At 41.2% G+C, this 24,894-nt stretch overlaps 1 protein-coding gene and 1 long non-coding RNA gene across 3 annotated transcripts in view; one reads left to right on the top strand and one right to left on the bottom strand.

Moving 5' to 3' along the window:
• Positions 1-24,894, bottom strand: part of LOC309714354 (uncharacterized protein) — an 84,228-nt gene that overhangs the window by 21,553 nt on the left and 37,781 nt on the right. Inside the window, exons 3-8 of one of the 2 annotated variants that reach the window (XM_082546711.1) lie at positions 19,174-19,306; positions 13,506-13,790; positions 9,205-11,011; positions 8,952-9,125; positions 963-1,151; positions 328-501 (exon numbers count right to left, since the gene is read on the bottom strand). In XM_082546711.1, coding sequence (XP_082402837.1) covers positions 328-501; positions 963-1,151; positions 8,952-9,125; positions 9,205-11,011; positions 13,506-13,782 — 2,621 coding nt within the window. In that variant the 5' untranslated portion in view covers positions 13,783-13,790; positions 19,174-19,306. The remainder of the gene's footprint in view (positions 1-327; positions 502-962; positions 1,152-8,951; positions 9,126-9,204; positions 11,012-13,505; positions 13,791-19,173; positions 19,307-24,894) is intronic. The other variant, XM_082546710.1, reaches the window with a different exon arrangement.
• Positions 5,112-9,465, top strand: LOC309714418. The gene is made up of 3 exons (XR_014278925.1): positions 5,112-5,140; positions 7,560-7,692; positions 9,455-9,465. It is a non-coding gene; the product is annotated as an uncharacterized lncRNA (long non-coding RNA).

The following is a 24,894-nucleotide window of genomic DNA, read 5'->3' as shown; positions in this document are numbered from 1 at the left end:
GGACGGAGAGATTCAGAAGGTCTTTCCTCCTTGCTTCTGTCAGACTCCCCAACAAAGACTTCAACTGACCAAACACACACATCCACACATGTGCAATAACACTAAGTGTAATTGTTTTTTCCGACAACATAGTATTTTATTCTGTTGTATATATTATGGTATTCTTTTAATCTTATTCTATTCCTTTGCTCTTCTTAATTTTTGCAGCTGCAACTTTGCACTGTCCACTTTATGCTGTGAACAACATATTTCCCATGTGTGGGACTAATAAAGGTTTATCTTATCTTATCTCAGTCATCTCAGCACTACTAAAACGTGGTGACTAACCTCAGAGTTTCAAGTCCACATCCTGGACTCTTCAGAAAAACACACAGCTGCTTCACCCCCATGTCCTGCAAGTTATTATTACTCAGGTCCAGCTCTCTCAGATGGGAGGGGTTGGACTTCAGTGCTGCTGCCAGATAATCACAGCTGATCTCTGACAAACCACACTCCTTCAATCTGTATAAAGAATGAAAGATGTAAGTTTATTAGACAAAGTGCTTGAAATCATTCAGTGTTTCATCATCTGTTCAGAGCTGAAGAAGGTTCAGAATGTAGAAGTTTAGAAAATGGAAACTCCAAACAGCTCAAGCCAACAGGAAGCAGCTTTCAATTTTCCAGAAATTCCAACAAAGTTATAGAAAACATTTTTCTTACATTTTTCAGACATTCCTTCCCACTATCGCCAAAATGCTTGCTCATAGGGGGTCATATGATTGTTGTGTTTTACTCTGTATCTATTATTGTATGATCTACTGTACAATATAAAGCACCTTGAGGCGACTGTTGTTATGATTTGGTGCTATATAAATAAAATTGAATTGACATGCAGACTGGAGGAACCAGGGATTGAACCCCTAACCTTCCGGTCAGTTGGTGACTTGCTTTACCTCCTGAGCTACAGTCACATGCTGACTGACCTCAGAGTTTCAAGTTTACATCCTGGACTCTCCAGAAAACCACACAGATGCTTCACTTCTGAATCCTGCAGCTTGTTCGCATTCGGGGGAAAACTGTCACCTCTCAGGTCCAGACGTTTCAGATAGGAGGAGTTGGACTTCAGAGCTGCGATCAGCAAGCTGATCTCTGATGGATCACAGCCCTTCAATCTGTATAAAGAATGAAAGATGTAAGTTTATTAGACAAAGTGCTTGAAATCATTCAGTGTTTCATCATCTGTTCAGAGCTGAAGAAGGTTCAGAATGTAGAAGTTTAGAAAATGGAAACTCCAAACAGCTGAAGCCAACAGGAAGCAGTTTCAAGCAGTCTTCAGGAAACTTTAACAAAGCTATAGATTTTTTTTCTCACATGTTCTTCACCATCTGACACATCTAAATTCATACATTTAAAGACCTGAAAATATGAATCAGACTAAAGAATGTTGAAATGGTGGATTATATTTGAACTTTTACAAACAAACCAAACTATTAGTTGGATATCCAATTACTGACTAGAGCACTAAACTCTAAAACACAGTATTTGATTTGATTTGACACATGTCAAAGAAAAGCATGTGACACAAGAAGTGACTGTGCTCAATGTGATGAACTGTTTCCAGTGTTAGAAGTATATGGGCTCAAAATGTGGTCATAAATATTTTGTACTTGTAAATCAGGATTTGTATGTGTAAAAAAATTTTGTGTGTGGACTTAGCCAAAAAAAACCCCTGCAAATTACAAGTACGAATTTTGACCCTATTTTTCTTCCTTTCATCTGATTGGTGAATGTCATGTCAATCACAAATGTAACGATCCAATCAGAGAACAGATGGGTTTGGCTGTCTTAGGGGCACTTTTTTTGAACTGCAGGTCCTTGAAGGGAATAAATGCCCTTTTACATGCCAACCCAGCGTTTTCCTTCATCACCAGGAAGGAAAACAGTCTGTGGTCGCCTGAGTTTGGTGATTTTTGTGTCACACTGCAAAGACCCACAGAGCCCAGCAGCCAGCAACAAATTCTGGATCCTTTGCTTTTAGTTAGCAGTTAGCATTAGCAGCACATCCTGCATCTGATGTGAAAGGACTTTTATGCTGCGCACTGTGACTCACAGCAATGGTCCCGGGTCAGCCCTGACGTTGTGTTAAACTAATCCTAAAGTAATAATGTATTTCTAACCACTGATATAGCACAACTTTATCCTTTCAACAGCTGCTGAAAGTTAGGGGACCGAGCTGCTATCGGATATTTATATAGAGATCCTCCAGCTTCAAACTGTATCACCCTTCAAGGACCTGCAGTTCAAAAAAGCCCCCCCCCCCCGACAGCCAAACCCATCTGTTCTCCGATTGGATTGTTTAATTTGTGATTGACATGACATTGACCAATCATTATATTTTGATATTGCTAGGGATGATGCAATGATCGGGGACCATTCTTAATTTCGTTGTTCTCATGACAATGACAATAAAGTTTCTGATTCTGATTCTGATTCTGATTCAGCTTAAAGGAAGAAAAATAGGGTCAAAATTTGTACTTGTAACTTGCAGGTTTTTCTTGGCTAAGTCCACACACAAATCTTTTTTACACACGCACAAATCTTTTTTACAAGTACAAAACCGATTTACAAGTACAAAATATTTATGACCACATTTTGAGCCCATATAAGTACTGCCACACCACCCCTAGCATGTCTGATCTTGTTTCATCTCATAAACCAGTGATTCCCAAACTTTTTTTGCTGGCCCCCCTTTGTTTTACAAGAAAAATGTTCGCGAACCCCCTTTGTGCGCACACGCACGCACGCACGCACGAACACATCCTCACATCCACGCCCCCCCTAGGGGTTGGGCCCCACACTTTGGGAAGGTCTGTCATAAACTAAACAGGGTCAGCCCTGATAAGTACTTGGATGGCAATACCAGGTGCTGTAAGCTTTAATTGTCACCTAAAGGCTGTCCCAATTCGTAGACTCCTCCAAATGCATCCTGCTTTTCCCCAGATTTGAAGGATGGGTCAGGTGTATCCTTCGTGGCCCACCATATCCCAGAATTCATAGCACAGCACAGCCAATTCTAGTTTCCCACAATGGTAACGGCTACTAAGTTTTAATAATCCAATTCAATTCAATTTTATTTATATAGCGCCAAATCACAACAAAAGTCGTCTCAAGGCGCTTCATAGGTACAGACAAAAGCCCAACCGTCATATGACCCCCTATAAGCAAGCACTTTGGTGACAGTGGGAAGGAAAAACTCCCTTTTAACAGGAAGAAACCTCCGGCAGAACCAGGCTCAGGGAGGGGCGGGGCCATCTGCTGTGATTGGTTGGGGTGAGAGAAGGAATAATATTACTCTTATTAATTTTTCTGGGTCACAAAATAAACTTTTAACATATTTTCAGGCAAGAATGTAGCTGTGTAAACTTCAAATATCTGCTCAGTTTATCAAGACACCACATATTTGCAAAAGTGCTCTGACATTTTCGGAGACGTCTGTTACCCACTCGCTCGAGAGCTAGCCAGGGTTCAGTGGTCACTCGAACCGGCGACAACAGTGAACTCCCGGCTTCATCGTTTTCAGACCCCCACGGTCTTTTGCTACCCAGGTTAAACATGATATATAAGCCACTCAGACTCAACTTAAAAGTGTTATTGTTTGGCTTTTTTCCAGTGTTTTATTTGTTCTGGACTAAATCACTTTGGCTGAGATCAAAGTTATTCGATTATATTAGTTTAAATAAAACTTTATTAATCCCTCGGGTGGGTTCCTCTGGGGTTTTTACACAGCTGAAACGTCAAACAGAAAACCGAGTAAACAGAAATGTGAGATGGTCGAGATTTTACTCCAGTGTACTGTTATATTTTAGATAGCAAGGAGCAGACGACCGAGTTTATTAAACTCCACCGAGACAGCTGGTGACGCAGATCTGAAGGCTAGACTGTTCCATTTCACAGCCTTGCACTTCCGGCTTTCTCGGTCTTCGAAGTACCTGGTCCATGTAGACCGTGAAGGCCGGGTCCTCCGAAGGATGTGGCCTAGGTTTTGGGAGACAGCTCTAGTGTGCGCTCTCTCTGCGGTAATAATAATAATAATAATAATAATAATAATAATAATAATGGATTGGATTTATATAGTAGGGCTGGGTATCGTCACTGATTTCTAGAATCGATTCAATTCCGATTCACAAGGTCCCGAATCGATTCGATCCACGATTCGATTTAATTCGATTCGATTCGATTTAAATCTGGGAAATTTTGACAGTCAGAAATATAATTCAGATCAGTACATTTACATATTTTTGTATCAATAAAAAGGAAGCTGACACACGCAAGACTTTATCACAGGTGTGAGCGTCACAGCAGAGACCTTTGTGTCAAAGTAGCTGAAGATAAAACACAGAAAAACATGAAGGTGATTTTCCTGTTCTGGGATTTTATAAAAATATTCTGCAGTACATCAAAAACGGAAGAAAACCATTAATCAGCACATGAACATCACCTCTGACGTTACAGCGGTTTTATTAGAGACACGGCGTTTTGCATTTTGCGTTTTGAATAATTTTAAAAAGTTTAAATTTGTTACTGTCATATTCCCATATATCATTGGGATGTTGTTTATTCTATTACTCTTGTTCTCTTCTGCTTGTTTTCTTTTTTTCTTTCTCAACAGGTGATCCAGGTGATCGATAGATGCATTTTTTTTCCTGCCCATTCTGTTGGTTTTTGTTTTTTTTCCCTTCTCCCCCGTCCCTCTTCTCAGCTCTTTCTCTTTCTTTCCTCCAGTCAAGTCTTTCCCGTATTCAGCAAGTGAAAATAAAATAAACAATAAAAGGTGAATCAAATGGACCATTATGGCAAGGCTGGGATGGTCAGTTTGGTAAAGTAAATCCGTTGGGCATCTTTCTTTGCCTTTAGACAACAATTCTGATGCAACAGAGCCAAACGGGACAGGCAGAAAAAAAAAAAAAGTTTAAATTTGTTCAGTATTGAACAGCAAAATGAGGTTTTCTTTTTGGAAGAATGTAAAAGGGGAAAAAAAAAGCGGCCGACAGCGCTGTAAGCAACAGTAGACTTGTGCGTAACAAGCAAGCGAATAATGAAGAAAGGGAAACTGTTCGAGAGAGAGAGAGAGAGAGCTGTGCATCGCGATGGAAGCAAAACAGTAAAAGAGTGAATCCATGACGATGTTTATGTGAAGCGTAGTTTGGATCTTCTTTTGCTGCTGGTTCGGTCAATATTGTTGGAGAGAGATCAAACTAACAGCTTTAGAATCAGCGCATAAAGGGCGTGAACACAAAGCGCCGACAGATCAGAATCAGCGAGCTGTCGGCTTTCAGCCCCGACTGTGAGAAAGGCGACATCTAACTGATCCTGATCCGCGGGTCACGCTGTGTGTTTGTACCTGCTCTCATTTACTGTCTTAGCTGTTTGGTGGTTGTTGAAATTTTGTGAGATGTCACCACAGATTCTGGCATTTCGGGCAAAATAAATTTATATTAAAAAATCGATTCGGGATTTTAATGAATCGATTTTACGTTATCCAAGCCAGAATCGATTTTAATTGATGAATCGATTATAAAAACCCACCCCTATTATATAGCGCTTTTCAAGGCAACACACGGTGGTGTTTTTTCTGTAGCCAATTTAATGAAAAACCTATAGATATCTTCTTAGTATATTTTCATAGTATAATTTTCACGTGCTTCATCCGAAGCACACTTTCTGTGTACTCACTCCCTAATTTATAGCAAAAGTATTCACTCACTGTGTCTTTACTGTTTTGCTAGATTAGCTTAGCTTGTAGCTCGCTAGCACCATGGCCTCTTCACCTGACCCTCCTTCACCTGTCCCTCCTGCACTTTCCTGCTCATTGTGTTTAGTTACTCCTCGGCCTCCTTTAGCAGTAATGATACCTGTAACAAATGTAGCATATTTGCAGATCTGAAGGCCAGGGTCGCACCCTTGATTCACCCATAGCTAGCCAGGCCGCTGTAGCTGGTGCAGCCAAAGGTAGTGTCGCCCCCCCTGGCAGACCCCAAGGAGCTGGGGAGAGAGGACAGCTGGAGCTGTGTCCCAATTCAGGGACAGCACGCTTTGGAGTGCGCATTTGTAGAACGATTACATCACAATACAACAGCAGTACAATACAAAGTAGAATTAAACAGTACTGCAGTAAAGGTGTTGTACTTATAGAAATTGTAAACCATAAACAAACAAACATTATTCAGAACCTACAATATACCAATGCTAGGGGGAGAAGTACAACTGATTAAGCCAAAGAGTAAAGCAATTGAAGAATCTTCCTTTTTTCACATACAACCATAGTTTTTATAGCTTTTGGGTTAGTAGAGTTCTTAATTGAACTAAGATATTGCAAAAGCTCATAGGAGAATACATCAAAAGAGGGATGTCTTCCTAAACATTTGGATTTGTGAATATGAATTTTAGCCATTAAGATTAACAAGTCAATCATATATCTGTTATCAATGTTGAATTGTATTTGGTTTTGGTGGAGACCAAATAATACATATTTCCAAAACAGTGCAAATCCTTTAAATACATTTTCTGAGACAAATACTAGATTCCTTGCGAGTCTTACAAAAGCTACAGTTTGCATCAATGTCTAATTTGAATTTGCTTTGAAGATAATCTTTAGTTGAGTAAATTCTTTGTATTAATTTATAAAAAATGTCTTTAACTTTGTTAGTAATTAAATAGTGATTAGGTAATCTCCAAACTTCATTCCACATAATATCATCAGACCACCAGTTCCAGAAAAAAAATTACATATGGTAGCATGGTTATACTATTCTGAAATAAAGATCTGATAGATTTATTTTTGTTTTTAGAATGTGTTTAGAAAAGCATATCTTAACAACAATAGTTTGCATTGGAGATGCCAACGGCCTGTGGAATGAAGTGATATTAAGTTGATTCTTAAAAAGGATACAAACCCCTGATGGTATTGAGCCAAATACTTTAGTATATTCATCACGATTTATAGTTAAATTGAAAAGTAGACAAAGTTATTCATAGGAGAAAAGCGTACCATTTGAATCGAATAATTGATTGACTAAAACAATGTTATTCCGAAACCAACTACCTAAGAAGAGAGATTAAGTAGGATATCGTTGTTATTCCAATATAATAACTGTGTGGACTAAATGCTTGTAAATAAGAGTCCATGCTAAAAAAGCTTTGCGATGAAAAGCAGAGATTTTTATAGGGATTTTATCAATATCAAACTTATAAGTAAGTAGCTATAGTATTCCAAATGGAAGTAGGATTATTCATTAGATTTTTTAACCAATTTATTTTGAATGTGTTATTTAGAGTTTTAAAATCTAACACATTAAGTCCTCCATTGACATATGTGTTTATAAGAACTGTTTTTTTAATGTAGCGTGTCCTATTTTTCCAAATAAAATTGAAAAGTAACTTATCAACCTCTTTCATGAGTTTATTATCGAGGTGCAATGCCAATGCTGCCTATGTACGACGAGAGCTGCCTTCTGCTTTAGTTGTCCCGAAGTGTACTCCAAATGCGCTCAACAAATGTGCCCTTTATTTCCCCAAATTAGAAGTGTGGCCCGGTGTAGACTTCGTGGCCCAACCTATCCTACAATTCATAGCGCGGCGGTGGGTGTGGATATTTTGTTTGGAAAAAAACGGCGGATGCCTGAAGCGGGGCGGCCGAAGAGTAAACTTTCAAAAGTAAGTACTGAATATTATGTCACTTATTTATGCGCGAATGTTTAATAACGAAGAACATTAAAACATTATTGTTGGTCACATGTCGGCAAAGTCATGTGACGTTAGTGATGTTTGTACTAACTTGGTTTTAAAGCCTTTAAATATACGCCGTTCAATAGTCGACCTTAATCTTACAGAGATTGTGATGATTTAGTGGATAATTAAAGTCAGTCATATATCCACAAACACAACAAGCTGAAAGTCAGTGATGCTGCTCGGTTTGCAGTCCTGAACATCACGGCACAAGCAGGATCCACTGCACTGTTAATGTTAGCTATGTTATATTGCTGCCTCTGTTCGGTGGTGTCGAGCCAAACGGACTTTAACGTGTGTTTGAACGAGCTGACGGTTCACTCGTTAAGCTGAAAGAAAGATGCTTTAATCACAGCAGTCACATTGTAATGTAAGTCACATAATTTGTGTGGCATCTTATTGAATGCAGAACAGCTGATTGTTCTGTAAAAAGTTTGAAATGGTTATTAAAAAAAAGGTAAATGGCTGCAAATAACTTGTGCGTATGATTTTAAAATTGACAATTTATATTTGCATTTAAAGTTATGAAATATGATTCATTAAAAAAAAGTGCCCCTCCGACAGCCAAACCCATCTGTTCTCTGATTGGATTGTTACATTTGTGATTGACATGACATTGACCAATCAGATGAAAGAAAGAAAAATAGGGTCAAAATTCGTACTTGTAACTTGCAGGTTTTCTTGGCTAAGTCCACACACAAATCGTTTTTATGCACACACAAATTCTTATTACACATACAAATCCTGATTTACAAGTACAAAATATTTATGACCACATTTTGAGCCCATATAACCCCCCCCCCACACACACACACACACACACAACCAATTAAGAAGGAGAGTAAACAATGTGAGCAGAAATTAAACGGTAGAAATAAGTATTACATAAACAAAAATATATAATAAATAAAAGCCAGGTCAAAAAAGTAAGTTTGGCTTCAAAAGCATGAGAACACACTCTGCTGTCTTCAGGAAAATCAGAACAGAAAGTCATCTACATGTGGGTTTAGTTCTGACTTTAGGGACAAGTAAAAAAAATAAAATAAAAACATCTGTCCAGACAACCTGACAGTCAAATATATAAACTCAGGAACTTAAAAGGATAATTGTGCTGACTTTGAACGTCCGCATCAAGATAAACTTACAGATTTAAGAGTCAAAAAGTGTCAAAAAGTCTGTATCCTTACCTGAGAGTTTCAAGTTTACAGTCAGGACTCTTTAGTCCAACACACAGCAAATCCAATCCTGAATCCTGCAGGTAGTTCGAGCTCAGGTCCAGCTCTCTCAGATGATTGGATGGGGAGCTGAGAATTTCAGACAAAGCTTCAAAGCTTCTTTTTGAGAGTTTACAATAACTCAGCCTGAGGAAGAATAACAATGCAGACATATTATTTTCTTCATCTATCATTATTAAACATATTTGTTCATAGATTCACTTACAGCACTTTCTTGGAGGCTTTGACCACTGGCAGCAGCTTTAGAAAAGCCTCCTCTGAACCAGAGTATTTCTTCAGGTCAAACACAGCAAGATCTGATGACAGTAAGACGAAGACCAGAGCCAACCACTGAGCAGGAGACAGTTCATCTGTGGAGAGACGTCCTGATCTCAGGGACTGTTGGATCTCCTCCACTAGAGAACGATCATCCAGTTCATTCAGACAGTGGAACAGATTGATGCTTTTCTCTGCAGACAGATCGTCACCGAGCTTCTTCTTGATGTACCGAACTGTTTCCTGATTGGTCTGTGAGCTACTTCCTGTCTGTGTCAGCATGCGTAGGAGAGTCTGATTGGTCTGCAGTGAAAGACCCAGGAGGAAGCGGAGGAACAAGTCCAGGTGTCCATTTGGACTCTGTAAGGCTTTGTCCACAGCACTCTGGTAGAAATACGCCTCTGCAGAATTGTTTCTGAAAAAATCCAAAATCCATTTAAAGGTTCTCGGAAAAATATTAAATATTAAAAAAGTTTTGTCTTCCAGCAGATTGACTCCAGAGTTGATGAAGGTCAGATGGACATGAAGAGCAGCAAAGAACTCCTGAATGCTCAGATGGACGAAACAGTAAACGACATCAGTGAACATGTGGCACTCATCAGCTTTAAAGATCTGTGTGAACACTCCTGAGTACACTGAGGCTGCTCTCATATTGATGTCACACTCTGTCAGGTCTGATTCATAGAAGATCAGGTTTCCTTTCCACAGCTGATCAAAGGCCAGTTTTCCAAGAGACTCAATCATCTTCCTGCATGAATCTGTCTCAGCTTCTCCATCATATTTGATGTCCTTCGTTTTTAGGTGAAATAGCACAAGGCGTAGGTAGAGCTCTGTGAGAGTCTTAGGCAGATCTTCACTCTCTTTGTTCTTCACGACAAACTCCAGAACTGTAGCAGTGATCCAGCAGAAGACTGGGATGTGACACATGATGTGGAGGCTTCGTGATGTCTTGATGTGGGAGATGATCCTGCTGGCCTGCTCCTCATCTCTGAATCTCTTCCTGAAGTACTCCTCCTTCTGTGGGTCAGTGAACCCTCTGACCTCTGTCACCACGCCAACACAGTCAGGAGGGATCTGATTGGCTGCTGCAGGTCGTGTGGTTATCCAGAGGCGAGCAGAGGGAAGCAGTTTCCCCCTGATGAGGTTTATCAGCAGCACATCCACTGAGGTGGACTTTCTAGGGTCAGTCAGGATTGTAGTTTTGTGGAAGTCCAGAGGAGGTCGACACTCATCCAGACCATCAAAGATGAACACAACCTGGACGTCTTCAAAGATGTAGATTCCTGCTTCTTTGGTTTCAGTAAAGAAGTGATGAACAAGTTCCACCAAGCTGAACTTTTCCTCTTTCAGCACATTCAGCTCTCTGAAAGTGAATGGAAATATGAACTGGATGTGCTGGTTGGCTTTGTCTTCAGCCCAGTCCAGAGTGAACTTCTGTGTTAGGACTGTTTTCCCAATGCCAGCCACTCCCATTGTCAGCACTGTTCTGATTGGTTTATCTCTTCCAGGTGGGAGTTTAAAGATGTCTTCTTGTCTGATTGTTGTTTCTGGTCTGTCTGGTTTCCTGGATGCTGTTTCAATCTGTCTGACCTCATGTTCATCATTGACCTCTGCAGTCCCTCCCTCTGTGATGTAGAGCTCTGTGTAGATCTGACTCAGGAGGGTCGGGTTTGCTGTTGTAGAAATCCCCTCATGCACACACTGGAACATCTGCTTCAGGTCTGACTTGAGTTTGCGCTGACACTCAGTGAGAATCTCTGCATGAAGATACAGCAAATGACACAAATGAGAAAACTGCATTCTGGTTACTGTGGTTATGTGTTCAGTTCACTGGACTCTTGGTGTCATGATCCGGGTGAGTCTGAGTAACTTTCCACAGCATCAGCTCTCCTCCCCTGGGTGGAGCCCTCCTCACTGCTCCTCACCTGTTGCCAATTACTCCGGCAGTATCTATGAGCAGCACTCACAATGAACCTTCTCCAGATTGTGTGCTTAGCACAGTCAGTTCTCTGCCTCACATTTTGTCTTGTGCTCCTCAGCTTGTTTCGCGTAACCCTCTTTTCCTGTTCCCTAGTCGGCACCTGGATATATCTTCCAACTCTCGCCATAAGTCACGCCTCAGGATTCTGGCCTGCCGCTGCTGGTAAAACTCACTCTTGCAAACTGCCCTCCTCACCTGCCTGCCTCCCTGTGCACCCACATCTCACTCTGTACCCAGATTTGATTCATCTCCTCCTCCAGCTGATCTCCACCTGCAGCCACGTAAGACCTCTTAGTTTTTAAATCTTGGACTCATTCACTACACTGTGGACCACTCTGATTATTATCTCCTTTGTTCCAGTGATCCTGGATCGTTTCTATCCGCCCGTTTCTGCCCCTGTTGTTCCTTTGACCTGCCTCAGCTTATGTTCTGGCCTCAGCTCTGCACTTCTCATAATACCTCGCTTGCTGTTGAATTTAGCTGTGATTCAGCTTTCTCTGTCAAGAAATCTAGTAAAATACATTTCTGTTAAAAGTCACTCAGCCTCTAGTTTTTGGTTCTGCGCTTGAGTCCTTTTCATGAGCCATTGAGCCCTGACACTTGGGTTATAACTGAGGGCAGGTTTTATAGAGACACATTCGATTTAATTATGTTTATTTATACAGCACCAAATCAATACTAGCAACATTTCACATATTACATAAACAACACTATGGAGCCAGTAATGAATAAATATGTAGAATAAATGAAAGAATTTCAATTATGAAAGTTTTTTTTTTAATTCCTCCAAATAACAACAACAGTCACCCCAATGTGCTTTATATTGTAAGGTAAAGAACCTACAGTAACACAACAGACAAAACCACAACTATCTTTTTGGGTCCTGAAAACTGAAGGCTCTGCCTCCCATTCTACTTTTAAATACTCTAGGAACAACAAGTAGGCCTGCAGAGCGAGAGCGGAGCGCTCTAATAGGGTGATATGGTACTACAAGGTCATTAAGATAAGATGGGGCCTGATTATTTAAGACCTTGTATGTGAGGAGCAGGATTTTGAATTCTGGATTTAACAGGAAGCCAAAACAGGAGAAATCTGCTCTCTCTTTCTAGTCCCTGTCAGGACTCTTGCTGCAGCATTTTGGATCAGCTGAAGGCTTTTCAGGGAGTTTTTAGGACTTCCTGATAGTAATGAATTACAGTCGTCCAGCCTGGAAGTAATAAATGCATGAACTAGTTTTTCAGCGTCACTCTGAGACAGGATATTTCTAATTTTAGAGATGTTGCGCAAATGGAAGAAAGCAGTCTTACATATTTGTTTAATATGTGCGTTGAAGGACATGTCCTGGTCAAAATGACTCCAAGGTTCCTCACAGCGTTACTGGAGGCCAAGGTAATGCCATCCAGAGTAAGAATCTGGTTAGATACCATATTTCTAAGATTTTCAGGGCCGAGTACAATAACCTCAGTTTTATCTGAATTAAGAAGCAGAAAGTTAGCGGCCATCCAGGTCTTTATGTCTTTAAGACATTCCTGCAGTTTAACTCATTGGTGTGTGTGTTATCTGGCTTCATGGACAGATAGAGCTGGGTGTCATCAGCATAGCAGTGTAAATGTATGCTATGTCTTCTAATGATGCTGCCTAAGGGAAGCTTGGTAACGGGAGCGTTGCCAGCAGAAGGCTGAAGTGGAATCTCCCAGAAAGCTGCAGAAGAAAAAAACGTGAGCTGAGATTTCAGTCAAATAAGGAGAACTGTGGCTTTCCTCCAACTTTTGACCAATCACCTTAGTGTCCGGTTTATCAACCATAATAAAAAGCATTTACTGTCTGGGCATTTTTTTTGTTTGGGTCTCCAAACAGCAGGAAAAAAATGGCAGCCATTTTTTTTAACTGTACCTTCAACAGGTAAATAGATTTAAGAAAAAGCACTTTGATCATATTTGTGACGTGTCCCAAACTGTTGTTGCCTCATTTATGTTGATAAAACAGCTCTAAAACCAATCGGACAACATAAATCTTTAAAATGGGCAGAAAACCTGCTGCTGGTCCCATTTTAATCAAACCAACCCAAAGAGCAGATATTCATGTACACAGGAGGTTATTTGTGCAGATGCATAAAACACAAACTGTTGGCTTTCTGCAGTCTCTCACTCCTGAAAGTGTTGGCAAGTGTTTTGGATTTATTATTTATATGGATGGTAATGGCACCTGTGTAATGTTAACTAATGTTTTTATTGTTTATGTGTTTTTTGTTTAGTCATTCCCTGACTTACCTGTGGGTTCTGGGATGGTTTTATTTAAATTCTCCAACAGATCATTCTTGTTTATCTTCCCCAAAAGCTTCTTAGTGACATCAAAAGTGTTGATAGAGTAGGTCTCAAACATCAGATCCACTACTTTTGTCCTCTCTGCATTCTCCAGTTTACTCCCTGGGATTGCTGGTAAACCTTCTACAGACCCTTTGTTCTTCAGATGCCACTTGAATTTTTCAAAGTCTTCACATTCCAAATCCTCCAAAGTCCCCAGAAGGATTTCTTTAGGTGTCGTCATCTTTTACCCTGTAAGGATCCGATAAACACAAAGACTGTAAGAACAGCTGGAGAGGTAATTGTCTGATTTTAACAATTTAACATGATTCTAACAGCAGTTCATCACTACCACCAATAAATTTCTAAGGCTCAGATGCAACAAAATTGCACATGAAGAAGCACATAGAGAAGTATCCAAGTAACACTTTGCTACAATATAAAACAAACTATATAAATAAAGAAAATATATAAACTAAATATATACACTACCCGTCAAACCTTTTAGAACAGCCCAATTTTTCCAGAGTTTTTGTCACGGTTTGCGAGCCGTGTGTAAATTATTAAAGGACCCTTTATGCAGGCAGCTCAGATGCAAGTGAGTTTATTCATCACATGGTGATACAAACAGAAATGGTGAGGGTGAGCATGGAAACTAAGCAAAAACCTAAACTGGGAAAACTAACAGTACACGAATATGAAGAAGTACACGAAGGGAAGACGAAAACACGGAACACAAGGGGTGGGAGCAAAACACCACAACACATCACTATATAGACAGTTACACAGAGGGAGACACAGAGGGCAACAACACAGGGCGGAACAAATGGACAGAGAAGACTAAACACAGAACAGAGTCCACAGAGTCCAAAAAAAAAAAGGGGGCAGGGAATCCAAACCTAGGAAGCATAGAATAACTCACAAACAAAACGGAAATAATACAAAAATCACAAAGAAATGAAAACACTAGATCGGGAGACCCAGGACCCTGACAGATAAGCAGACGAACCAGCAACTAACAGAGGCAAACACAAGGCTTAAATACACAGAGGGATAATGAGGGAATGAGACACAGAAGGAGGACACAGCTGGGAGTGACTGACAAGACGAGACAGAGGAAACGGAAACTAAACACACTGACATGAGACACGGACCTTCACAACAAAGCAGGAAATACATAGACTGAACTTAGAGGTACAACAAAACACAGAACCAAAATGTAAGAATAAACAAAGATACATCATGAAATCAAAGATTAACAATACAAAACAGAAAACACTGAGTCACAGACCCAGGATCGTGACAGTTTTATTGAACATATCCTTTTTATTTCTCATTGCACTCTGAAATGAAAGCATAGTACAAATAAGCAGTTGGAGTTAAAAATAAATCATGAAACACATTTATAGACCAGAGGCGGATCTAGAGAAATTTCCTTAGGGCGGGGCGGGGGGGGGGGGGCAAATCAAAGCCTTTTTTTTTTCAAACACATACGCAGGTGGTTACGCATGGTTAAAATGATTCAAATGCAGTAAGTATACACATTTTTCATATAAATATAGTCTATAACTTAATTATTGTCTGTAGCCCACATAATTACACTCTTTAGTTACATAAAACATGTGAGTTTTGATGTTATGTACTGTATAGCCTGTATAATAAATAAATAAATATGTAGCCCAATGAGTATAAAATCCAGAAAGCTACACAGCACGGGGCGCTTCATTTACAAACACAAGTCTAACTTAAGTTTCACTGTTTTTGTTAGAAAACAGTCACATTGTTACAGCTTAAATTACACAAAATGTCAGAAATCTGCACCGTCATGCACAAACATGTAAACCTCATTTTTCATGATTTGTTGGATTAACCGACTGAGGTCTGAAATACAACTGGACATTTTTGATTCCTTTTGAGTTTACGTTTTGTGGGATTATAATATTATTTTATGCCATGTTAGACCCCTAATTAAAGATTGTGAATTATTATGTAGTCTTAGTTTGCATTATTCTCCTGAATTAGAAGAAGCTGATAACTATTGCATTAGTTAAACTGATTTGCATTACATTAGACTGCTGATTTATTGTGGATGAATGATATTGTTTTATGATGTTATAAGAAATACTGTTTGCAGAAAGTCATCGCCTTATTTGTCTGATTAGAAGAGAACGGAACATGCTGGAGTTTTCTGCCCCATCTCAGCAGGAGCAGATAAACAGGGAGCCAAGGTCGTAGCTTAGGCGCTGTGTGAGAGAAAGCATGTGAATGTTTAGGCTTTTATGATAAGGTGGGGGCACCAGAGGCTATAAGAGTTTGAGCAATGCTCCACCATTTTGAGATCTGAGGCTGTCTGCGTACGGCACCCACGCGTGTGATTATTAAAATCATCGTTTGACTCAACCCTGCCGCACCAGTGTTGTTATTTTGGTTTTTCCTCTTGTATCCATCCCCAATATTTGAATCCGTAACAGTTTGTATTTCACCCTCAGATTGTTTCATTTTATTTTTTTCCCCGTTGCCTTGTTTGGTATCTTTTCAGCTCAACTGAATTTAGTTGTTTTTTCACTGACATACTGCATTAGTATTACTGATCTGAAATCACACAAAGAACCTAAAATCCTAGTAGAATTTTTTACTGTAAAACCCCCCTACAGACATGTTGAGTAAATATAAATTGTACATTTTGTAAACATATACAACCATTTATCTAAAAATGCAGCCAATACACCTGCCGTTTTTTTTTTCATTTTGTATAAGGATTTAAAAACCTTACTAAAACTAAAATGAGAGAACAATCAGGTGTTGCAATAAGATGCCCCACAAATGATGTGTGCCAGTAAAAAACAAGTTTGTCCACCAAAAGACAGAAGAGCACAGGGACAAACCTGCAGGCCTGACAACAGCAGGTGTATCACTCCGCTGGTTTTCTACTTAGTGACAGTGTTTACGTTGCAATGGTACAGTCATTAGTGCTCTCACTGACACACTAAGCAAAACGACTACACAAAAGAACAGCTACACAAGACAAGACAACACACTAAGTAAACACTCCACACTAAACGTCACAAATCTCCCACATCTAAAAACTCTCTCTCTCTCTCTCTCACTCGCTCGCTCTGTCTTGCTGCTGTTACCGTCACTCCCAAAACTTTTCCCTCTTCCTAAACAACAAAATCCCACATGTTGACTTTTTTTTTTAAAATTGGTTGACATGGTGGATTTTTCCACCGATAGGAAAGAGGTGGCTTTTTTCTTTCTTTACTGTTTTCGCGGCGTCCTTAGAAAACGCTTTAAACCCACACACACAAAAACGTGACGACAGTATTTAGAAAAAAGCGTGGCTGATACAGTAGACTCTGGAATAACCTCCCTGTTCATATTCGTACTGCCGAGTCCATCCAGTCTTTTAAATCACGTCTTAAAACTTATTTTTTTACTTTGGCTTTTGATTCTGTCTAGTTGGCTGGTCTAGCTTGTTTTTTGTTACCTATTGTTTGTTGTCCTCTTTTATTGTTTGTTTTAACTGTCTCATGCTTTACTGACTGTGAAGCACTATGGTCAACACTGTTATTTTAATATGTGCTATATAAATAAATTGTGACTTGATTTGATTTGATTTTGATTTGATCTCTCTGTCTGTCGTGTACTTCCTGTTTTATTTTGTAGGTCTGTGCCTTATGTCTGTGCATTCAGCTCTGTGCTCTCCCTGTCTCGTCAGTGTAATCAAGCTGTGTCTCCCAACTGTTTCCTCTTTGCTCCGTTCACCTCTTGTATTTAGTGTCTGCGTCTTCCCCTACTCGTTGATGCATCGTACCCTCACGTTAACTGTGTGTTCCGTATGCTAGCCTGCCTGCCTGCTTCGTTTGTTTTGTATAGGGCTTTGGAGCGTGATGTCACGGGGGTGGGCGTGGAAAGGATTTTGGCCCGATCTGCTATTTTGGGGGTCTAAGTAAGGAGCGAAAGCATAGCCATGGTTCGTACTTGCTGTGTGGTCGGCTGCAATGTTCGATCTTACGACCGGCATGGGAATAAGTTTGAATTGTCTTTTTATGCTTTCCCAACCTGGAAGCAACATGAAGGAGCTCATGTATCGGCAATTACCAAACGAAGGCGTCTAGCCTGGATAGCAGCCGTGAGACGAGCTGATATCAAGTTCTGTTACGTCTCCAGATATCAGCTGGTGTGCTCAAGACATTTTCATTCCCGTAAGTTCTAAATATGTTCACATCACACTTTATAGCTGAATAATATCATCGTTGGTGGTCTCGGAAGTTATAGAAATTGCGATCAAACATCGAATGGAGTGACTTGATTGGTTGATGTAAAGACAATAAATGAAATGAGACAGGAAGGACACAAATTGGCGTTAATAATTTGCTCGATTATCAATGTGTTAATTTGCATCTACTTTACAATTACGGGCATATAATATGATAACGATATTTTAGCAGTTCAATGATAAATGTATAACATTAATTATGGTGGGGGGTGGAAAATGGCTATTTCACTCGATGCACTCCAGCTGACTTACTTTGACGACGTACTCAGAGTTTGGCGGTTGAAATAGCCAAATCTTGCACGCAGCCATTTGTAAATTGGATGTGCGCCTCCAGTGACTTGTAATTACGAAACTGGTTCGCTGTGTAAGCGCTTACTCCACAAACAAGATAGGTGAAGATATCGGGGTAGGACAGTGGCGGTAAGTCGTCTGGGTCTTTACTCCACTGCCGTATTTCATATGGGTCCAGATTTGCGATGCACTCTATTTTTTTCAAGTACCGCTGCTTCGCCTCTGGACGCAATCGGTCTCTATACCGTCCGTTTTCTTTTGAGCTGTTTTTAAGCATGTTTCTTGTCGTCGTTGTTCCAACACAGTGTGTTTGTTTTGATTCGTAGACCCTGAAAATGGAGCTGCGCTCCCACAATGCATTGCGGCGTGACGTCAACTCCAAAGCCCTATTCTCAGTTTAGTTAAGTTTCTGTTCTGTTGCTATCCAGCAATAAAGCTGAGTGCTTTGAGTTTACGTCTGCCTCCGAGTCTTGCATTTTGGGTCCTTCCTCCCTGCCTGCCTGCACACAGCCAAGAGTTGGTTCCAACAACTTAGTGATTTTTACCAGCAGTCTTAGTTCAGGTGTTGTACAGCCTGTTTTAAACATGCTGTTGTACAGCCTAAAAAACCTGATCTGGATCCTCTGTCCGCTCAAACTTCAGGCCTATTTCAAAGCTTCCCTTCCTGTCGAAGATTTTGTAAAAGATTATATTTGTTCAGCTGCAATCTGTTGTAAAGGTTTCAGTCTGGTTTTAAAGCTCTTCACAGCACTGAAACTGCACTCGGAAAAGTTCTTAATGATCTTTTATCAGCCACTGATCAGGAGACTCAGCTGTGCTTTTGGATCTGACCGCTGCCTTTGACACTGTTGACCACAGCATCTTGATGTCACCATTGGAGCATGGCGGCATCAAGGGCGCTCTATTAGACTGGTTCAGCTCTTTTATTAAATCGCATTATTACATATGGGGCTCATATTTGACGGCAGTTTGACCTTTGAAAAACAGCTGAGCTCAGCTGTACAGCGGTCTTTCTTCAAACTGAGGCTTTTATCTAAGGTGAGATCATTTCTATCTTTTAAAAACCTTGAACGGGCGATCCACGTTTTCATGACGTCCCAGCTGGATTATTGTAACTCCTTATATGTTGGAGTTAGTGGGACCTGCCTGGCAAGACTGCAGCTGGTCCAGAAAGCTGCAGCTCGTCTTCTGACATGAACTAAAAGACATGAACATATTTCCCCGGATTAGGGTTAGGTCGCCATGTGAACTCGAGTGTTTCACCCACATCTGTGGCTAAAAATAGACATGCAATAGAAACTTATTATGAGCAGCATGTGAATAAAAATGTCTAGCCACATTAAGACTACACAACCTCCAGTTTGGCACAAAAAAACTGGTAACACAACGACAGTAATGATGATGGTGCTGGCACAGTTTAAGTGGACGAGTGAGATTATTTATATATTTTCTACATTTAATAATAAATGATCTTCTTAATAATTTTATAATAATTTCTCCTCCTCACTACGTACGACTCTGGATACTGTAGCTCCGGTGAAAACTAAGGTCTCTAATCAGAAGTACCTGACTCCGTGGTATAATTCTCAAACACGTAGCCTAAAGCAGATGACTCGTAATCTGGAGAGGAAATGGCGTGTCACAAATTTAGAGGATCATCATTTAGCCTGGAGAAATAGTTTGCTGCTTTATAAGAAAGCCCTCCACAAAGCCAGAACATCTTACTATTCATCACTGATTGAAGAAAATAAGAACAACCCCAGGTTTCTCTTCAGCTCTGTAGCCAGGCTGAAAAACAGTCAGAGCTCTTTTGAGCCAACCATCCCTTTAACATTAACTAGTAATGACTTCATGAACTTCTTCACAAATAACATTGTAACCATTTGTTACGCCCCCTCGAGGGCAGGAGGAGGTAACACAACAACTCCAGAAACTCAGTACAAGTGTGATACGCTGAGACAAGTTTAATGGCAGCTTTCTCACAAAAACAATGACACAAATTCATACAAAATAAAATGTGGGTGAGAAAGGGACAGTTAGGTTGTTCCAAAAAAGACAAAACCAAAACTTAGCTGGGCTCTTACCCTAGAAAAATAAGGAGGGGAAAAAAAAGTCCTAAGTCTCAATTCAAAAAAGGCTCAAAAATTACATGGGTGGCACCAACCTACTTACCTAATGTTTCTAGCAGAAAAGATTCTACGTGAGTAAGTATATGGGGTCCCCAGACTCACCCTCTTTACTCCCACCACAACCTTCAAACAAAAGAAATGCACCAGAGGAGCTCCACACATGTGCCAAACAATTCCAAGCAAAGAAGAGTGTAGGAGCCATTCTTGGGTTAATACCTTATGTGGTCACTAGAGGTCACCTTTTTCTGTTTTGATTATGTAATGTAAAGGTATTTAAGGTAGACGCACGTAATCGGCGTCAGGTGTGTCATTAAGAAGGCAAACAGTTTGTGATCGTTGCGCTGTTATGCTAAGTCAATACGGAATAAAGACCAAAAAGGACAAGATACATACTGCTGGATTTATTGGACTGTGAACTTAATTGATGCATACCAGTGACATCGCGTCACCCCCGTTAATGACCACCTCAGTGGTTTCAAGCGTAGGCTTAGCCTCTACAAAGAGAGAGACACACCCAGCCACGGGCATACATGCCAACCTCCCGATTTTTACAGGAGAACCCCGAATTTCAGTGCCCCTCCCAAAAATCTCCCAATTTTCCAGATCAGATTAAATAAAATTAGATTAGATTAAATAAAACTTTATTAATCCCCCAGGAGGGTTCCTCCGGGGTTTTCACACACCTGAATAAACTCAACAAGAAAAGCGATTAAACAGAAGTGTGAGATGGTCAAGAATTTACGCCAGCGTCTGGTTATCTTTCAGATAGCAAGGAGCCGATGGCAGAGTTGTGGATATTTTGTTCGGGGAAAAAACGGCGGATGCGTGAAGCGGAGCGGCCGAAGAGTAAACTTTTAAAAGTAAGTACTAAATATTGTGTCACTTATTTATGTGCGAATGTTTAATAATGAAGAACATTAAACATTCCTGTTGATCACATGTCGGCAAAGTTATGTGACATTAGTGACGTTTGTACTAACTTGGTTTTAAAGCCTTTACTTTAAAATATACACCGTTCAATAGTCGACCTTAATCTCACAGAGATGTGATGATTTTATTAATTAAAGTCAGCATTGAGCCACATTTAGTAATGCCAACAGATTAAACGAACAATATTTGTCTCTTATATATGATACATCTGTATACACACTGTCACAGATACTTGTCTTTGAGTGAAGATTGAAGGTGACAGGAAACATAAATAACTGCAACTTGAATCTCTGACACAGAGTTCAAGCTCACTGCTGTAATATCTCATAATAACCTGACAATATATATAATATTGTCAGATTATATTTACATTACCACAGTGAGATGACTTGAGTCTCATGAACAACATCAGCTGATTGTTATTTACTAGCTAATCTTAAACGACTGTTCAGCACAGAAATGAAGCCCAACAATCATGTTTCACAGTCCTGTGGTCTCAGCCTCAGATACTCATCAAATCACACAGAGCTCATGTAGAAACAAACAAAATATGTTCGTCTTCATTTCTGTCACACAAAGCTGTGTGAAACGTTTCCAGCTGTTAGTATCAAGGTTGCTAGGCAACCGGGGCAGCGCGACGGAGGCTAGATCGCCCATTTCACAAGCCTCTCACTTCCGGCCTCAGCGGTCTTTGAGTACGTGGCCCTTGAGGACCGTTGAGGCTGCGTACTTTAAGGCTGCAGAACATTTTGAAAAGCCTGCAATGCAAGGAACCATTTTTACATTTAAACAGGATACTGAGAGCCCAGTTTACAGACGTAAGTAGGACCTGGACACTGGGATAGATTTTATTGTCACCCAACTGCAAGGGCCTGGGAAGGATCACGGTTATTGGTCAAGTGTTTCGTGCCCACAAAGTAGTATTTTGTGGCCACAATTGATTTATTTTTTGGACTTCGAGCTCGCTCACACTCTGACAGCAGGAAAACAAGAACATGTTACGTTCCCCCCGAAGGGGTCTAGGCATGTGAGAGAGGGGACCAGTAACAAATGAGTCCGGAATCAGAATGAAAAAGGAAAACAAACAGAGTTGTTCTGCATCAATAAAGCTTTATTACAAAATGGTACAGGTTAACATTAACTTAAGGGGCCGGCAACGCCGTCTTACCAATAACGCCAAAGAAACAAAGAAAACGCTCGCAGCCACGAAAGGCAGGAGGACTACCAAACAAACACAATAAAAAAGGAGGCACTTCCCACACTTCCTACCCTACTCCCCACCACGGGGAGACACTCTCAGGGCCCACAAGCCCGTCTGCTCACTGGTCAGAAAGAGGCTGTCTGTCCAAAATCTAGCACAGAACCGCGTAGAGCCACCGAGGAAAAAGCCACCCTGCTCACAGCTCATCCCCAGTTTAAATAGCCTCAGAGGATGATTGCTGACTGGAGTCAGGTGGCAAACGAGGCTAAACAGCAGCAGCTGTGTCCTGGGGAGAGAGGAGAGTGAGAGAGACAGAGAGGGGTAGGAGTGGCAAGAGGGGTGGAGGCGGGGAGAGTGGGCAAACACCCCACCCACACACTCCCACAGCCTCACAGAACGTAACATTCCCCCCCCCTTACATTGAAGCCCTATCAAAACAACAACAACAACAACAACAACAACAACAACACCCTATTGCGAGCTGCGTGAGAGTGCATCAGCCACTATATTGTCAGTACCTTTCTTGTGTATGATCATCAGATTGTAATCCTGGGCCAGGAGTGCCCAGCGCATCAGTCGCTGGTTGTGATTGTACATCCGGTTCAGAAAAACAAGGGGGTTGTGGTCTGTGAACACGGTCACCGGGGAAGCGCTGGAGCCCACATACACTTCAAAGTGCTGCAGAGCTAGAAGCAGAGCTAAGGCTTCCTTCTCTATGGTAGAGTAGTTCAGTTGATGGGGTTTGAACTTTACAGAGAAATAACAGACCGGATGGCACACACCTTCCTCATCATCCTGCAGCAGGACTGCCCCGGCTCCGGTGGCACTGGCATCGACCTCTAGCTTAAAGGGGCGAGAGAAGTTTGGAGCTGCCAATACAGGGGTGCTGCACAGAAGAGATTTTGCCGAGTCAAAGGCATGCTGGCATTCAACTGACCATTCAAAAGGCACCTTTGGGCTACACAGTTTGGTTAGCGGGGTCACGACCACAGAAAAGTTCTTACAGAAACACCGGTAATATCCGGTCATCCCTAGGAACCGCCTTAGTTCCCGTCTGGTGGCTGGACTCGGGTAGTCCAGGATTGCAGCAACCTTCGCCTCCACTGGGCGGACCTGCCCAAACCCCACCTGCTTACCTAGGTAAGTGACGGTTGCCTTACCAAACTCACACTTAGCGAGATTGAGGGTCAACGAGGCCTCGGCTAGCCGCTGAAACACTGTCCTCAGAAGGGACATATGATCTGCCCATGTGTCTGTGTATAGCACCACGTCATCTAGATACACATTGCACTGGGGCACATCTCCCAACACCAACTGCATCAGTCGTTGAAAAGTAGCTGGGGCATTTTTCATGCCAAAGGCCATTACTGTGTATTGCATGAAGTGGTCAGGGGTGACAAATGCAGAAATCTCTGAAGCTCTGGGAGTGAGAGGCACCTGCCAGTAGCCTTTAAGGAGATCGAGTTTGGTGATGAATTTGGCAGGGCCGATGCTGTCAATGCAGTCTTCCATACGAGGAAGCGGAAAAGAGTCAGAGACCGTTACAGCGTTTACCTTCCGATAATCTGTGCAGAAACGGGGTGTGCCATCAGACTTAGGTGTTAGTAGACATGGGGAGCTCCAGGGGCTACAACTAGGTTGTGCCAAGCCGTTTTCTACTAAGTACTCAACTTCTTCTTTCATGACCTCACGTTTGGCGAAGGGGCAACGATATGCATGCTGCTTGATTGGGACTGCGTCTCCAACGTCAATGTCATGCTCACAAACGTGGGTACGCGAGGGTACGTCACTAAAAAGAGACAGGTAGGAGTGCAGCAAGTCAAGTACCTCTTTACACTGGGACGGAGGAAGGTGAGATAGGTTGGCCTCGGCCTTAGCTAAAAAAACAGAATTTGACAACCGCCCACATTGCTGTCCCTCAGAAAGGGTACCCAGATCATCATCACCCTTAACTTCAACACTTAGCAGGGCAACAGGGACTGAACCGGGGAAGGTTGAAGAAGCTTCTTGGATGAGAGATGAAACGTCTTCAAGCAAAGTTCTTTTAAACTCCATGATCCATAAATGCAGAAAGCATTCGTTTCAGCACGAATGCTGCTCTGTTGGCTGCACATCTGCTCACAGATCAACATCATCTGCAGAGGCCCAGCATTCACACACTGCTGTATTTCTACTGTCCACCTTTCTTCTTTGCACAGCACCGTTTGTTCATTCGTTTTTCTCTCTTTCTTCTTTCTGCATGTTTTCCTGAGTGACTTACTCTCAGCTCTGTGTCATTGGATGTTTTTAATGTTGGAATTTATTTATTGCTTTAATTCTTTTATTAATATTGTTGTTAATTGTTTGTTGTTGTTTGTGTTTTCTCCTCTCTAAAGATTGTTAGGCCCCTCTGCAGCCCCGAATCTCCTCAGTGAGTTCAGCTGGTGCCGATGGGCCACACCAGTCAGCTTTGGATAAAAGCATACCTGAGGCAGGCTTTCATAAAACCTCTTCTCACTGAAATTCTGGTTTTCGTCTCCTTGTTTC

Source organism: Aulonocara stuartgranti (assembly GCF_965226115.1).
Source record: "Aulonocara stuartgranti genome assembly, chromosome: 9".
Taxonomy (NCBI): domain Eukaryota; kingdom Metazoa; phylum Chordata; class Actinopteri; order Cichliformes; family Cichlidae; genus Aulonocara; species Aulonocara stuartgranti.
The sequence above is the reverse complement of the archived record's forward strand: the minus strand, read 5'-3'. Positions and strand labels throughout refer to the sequence as shown.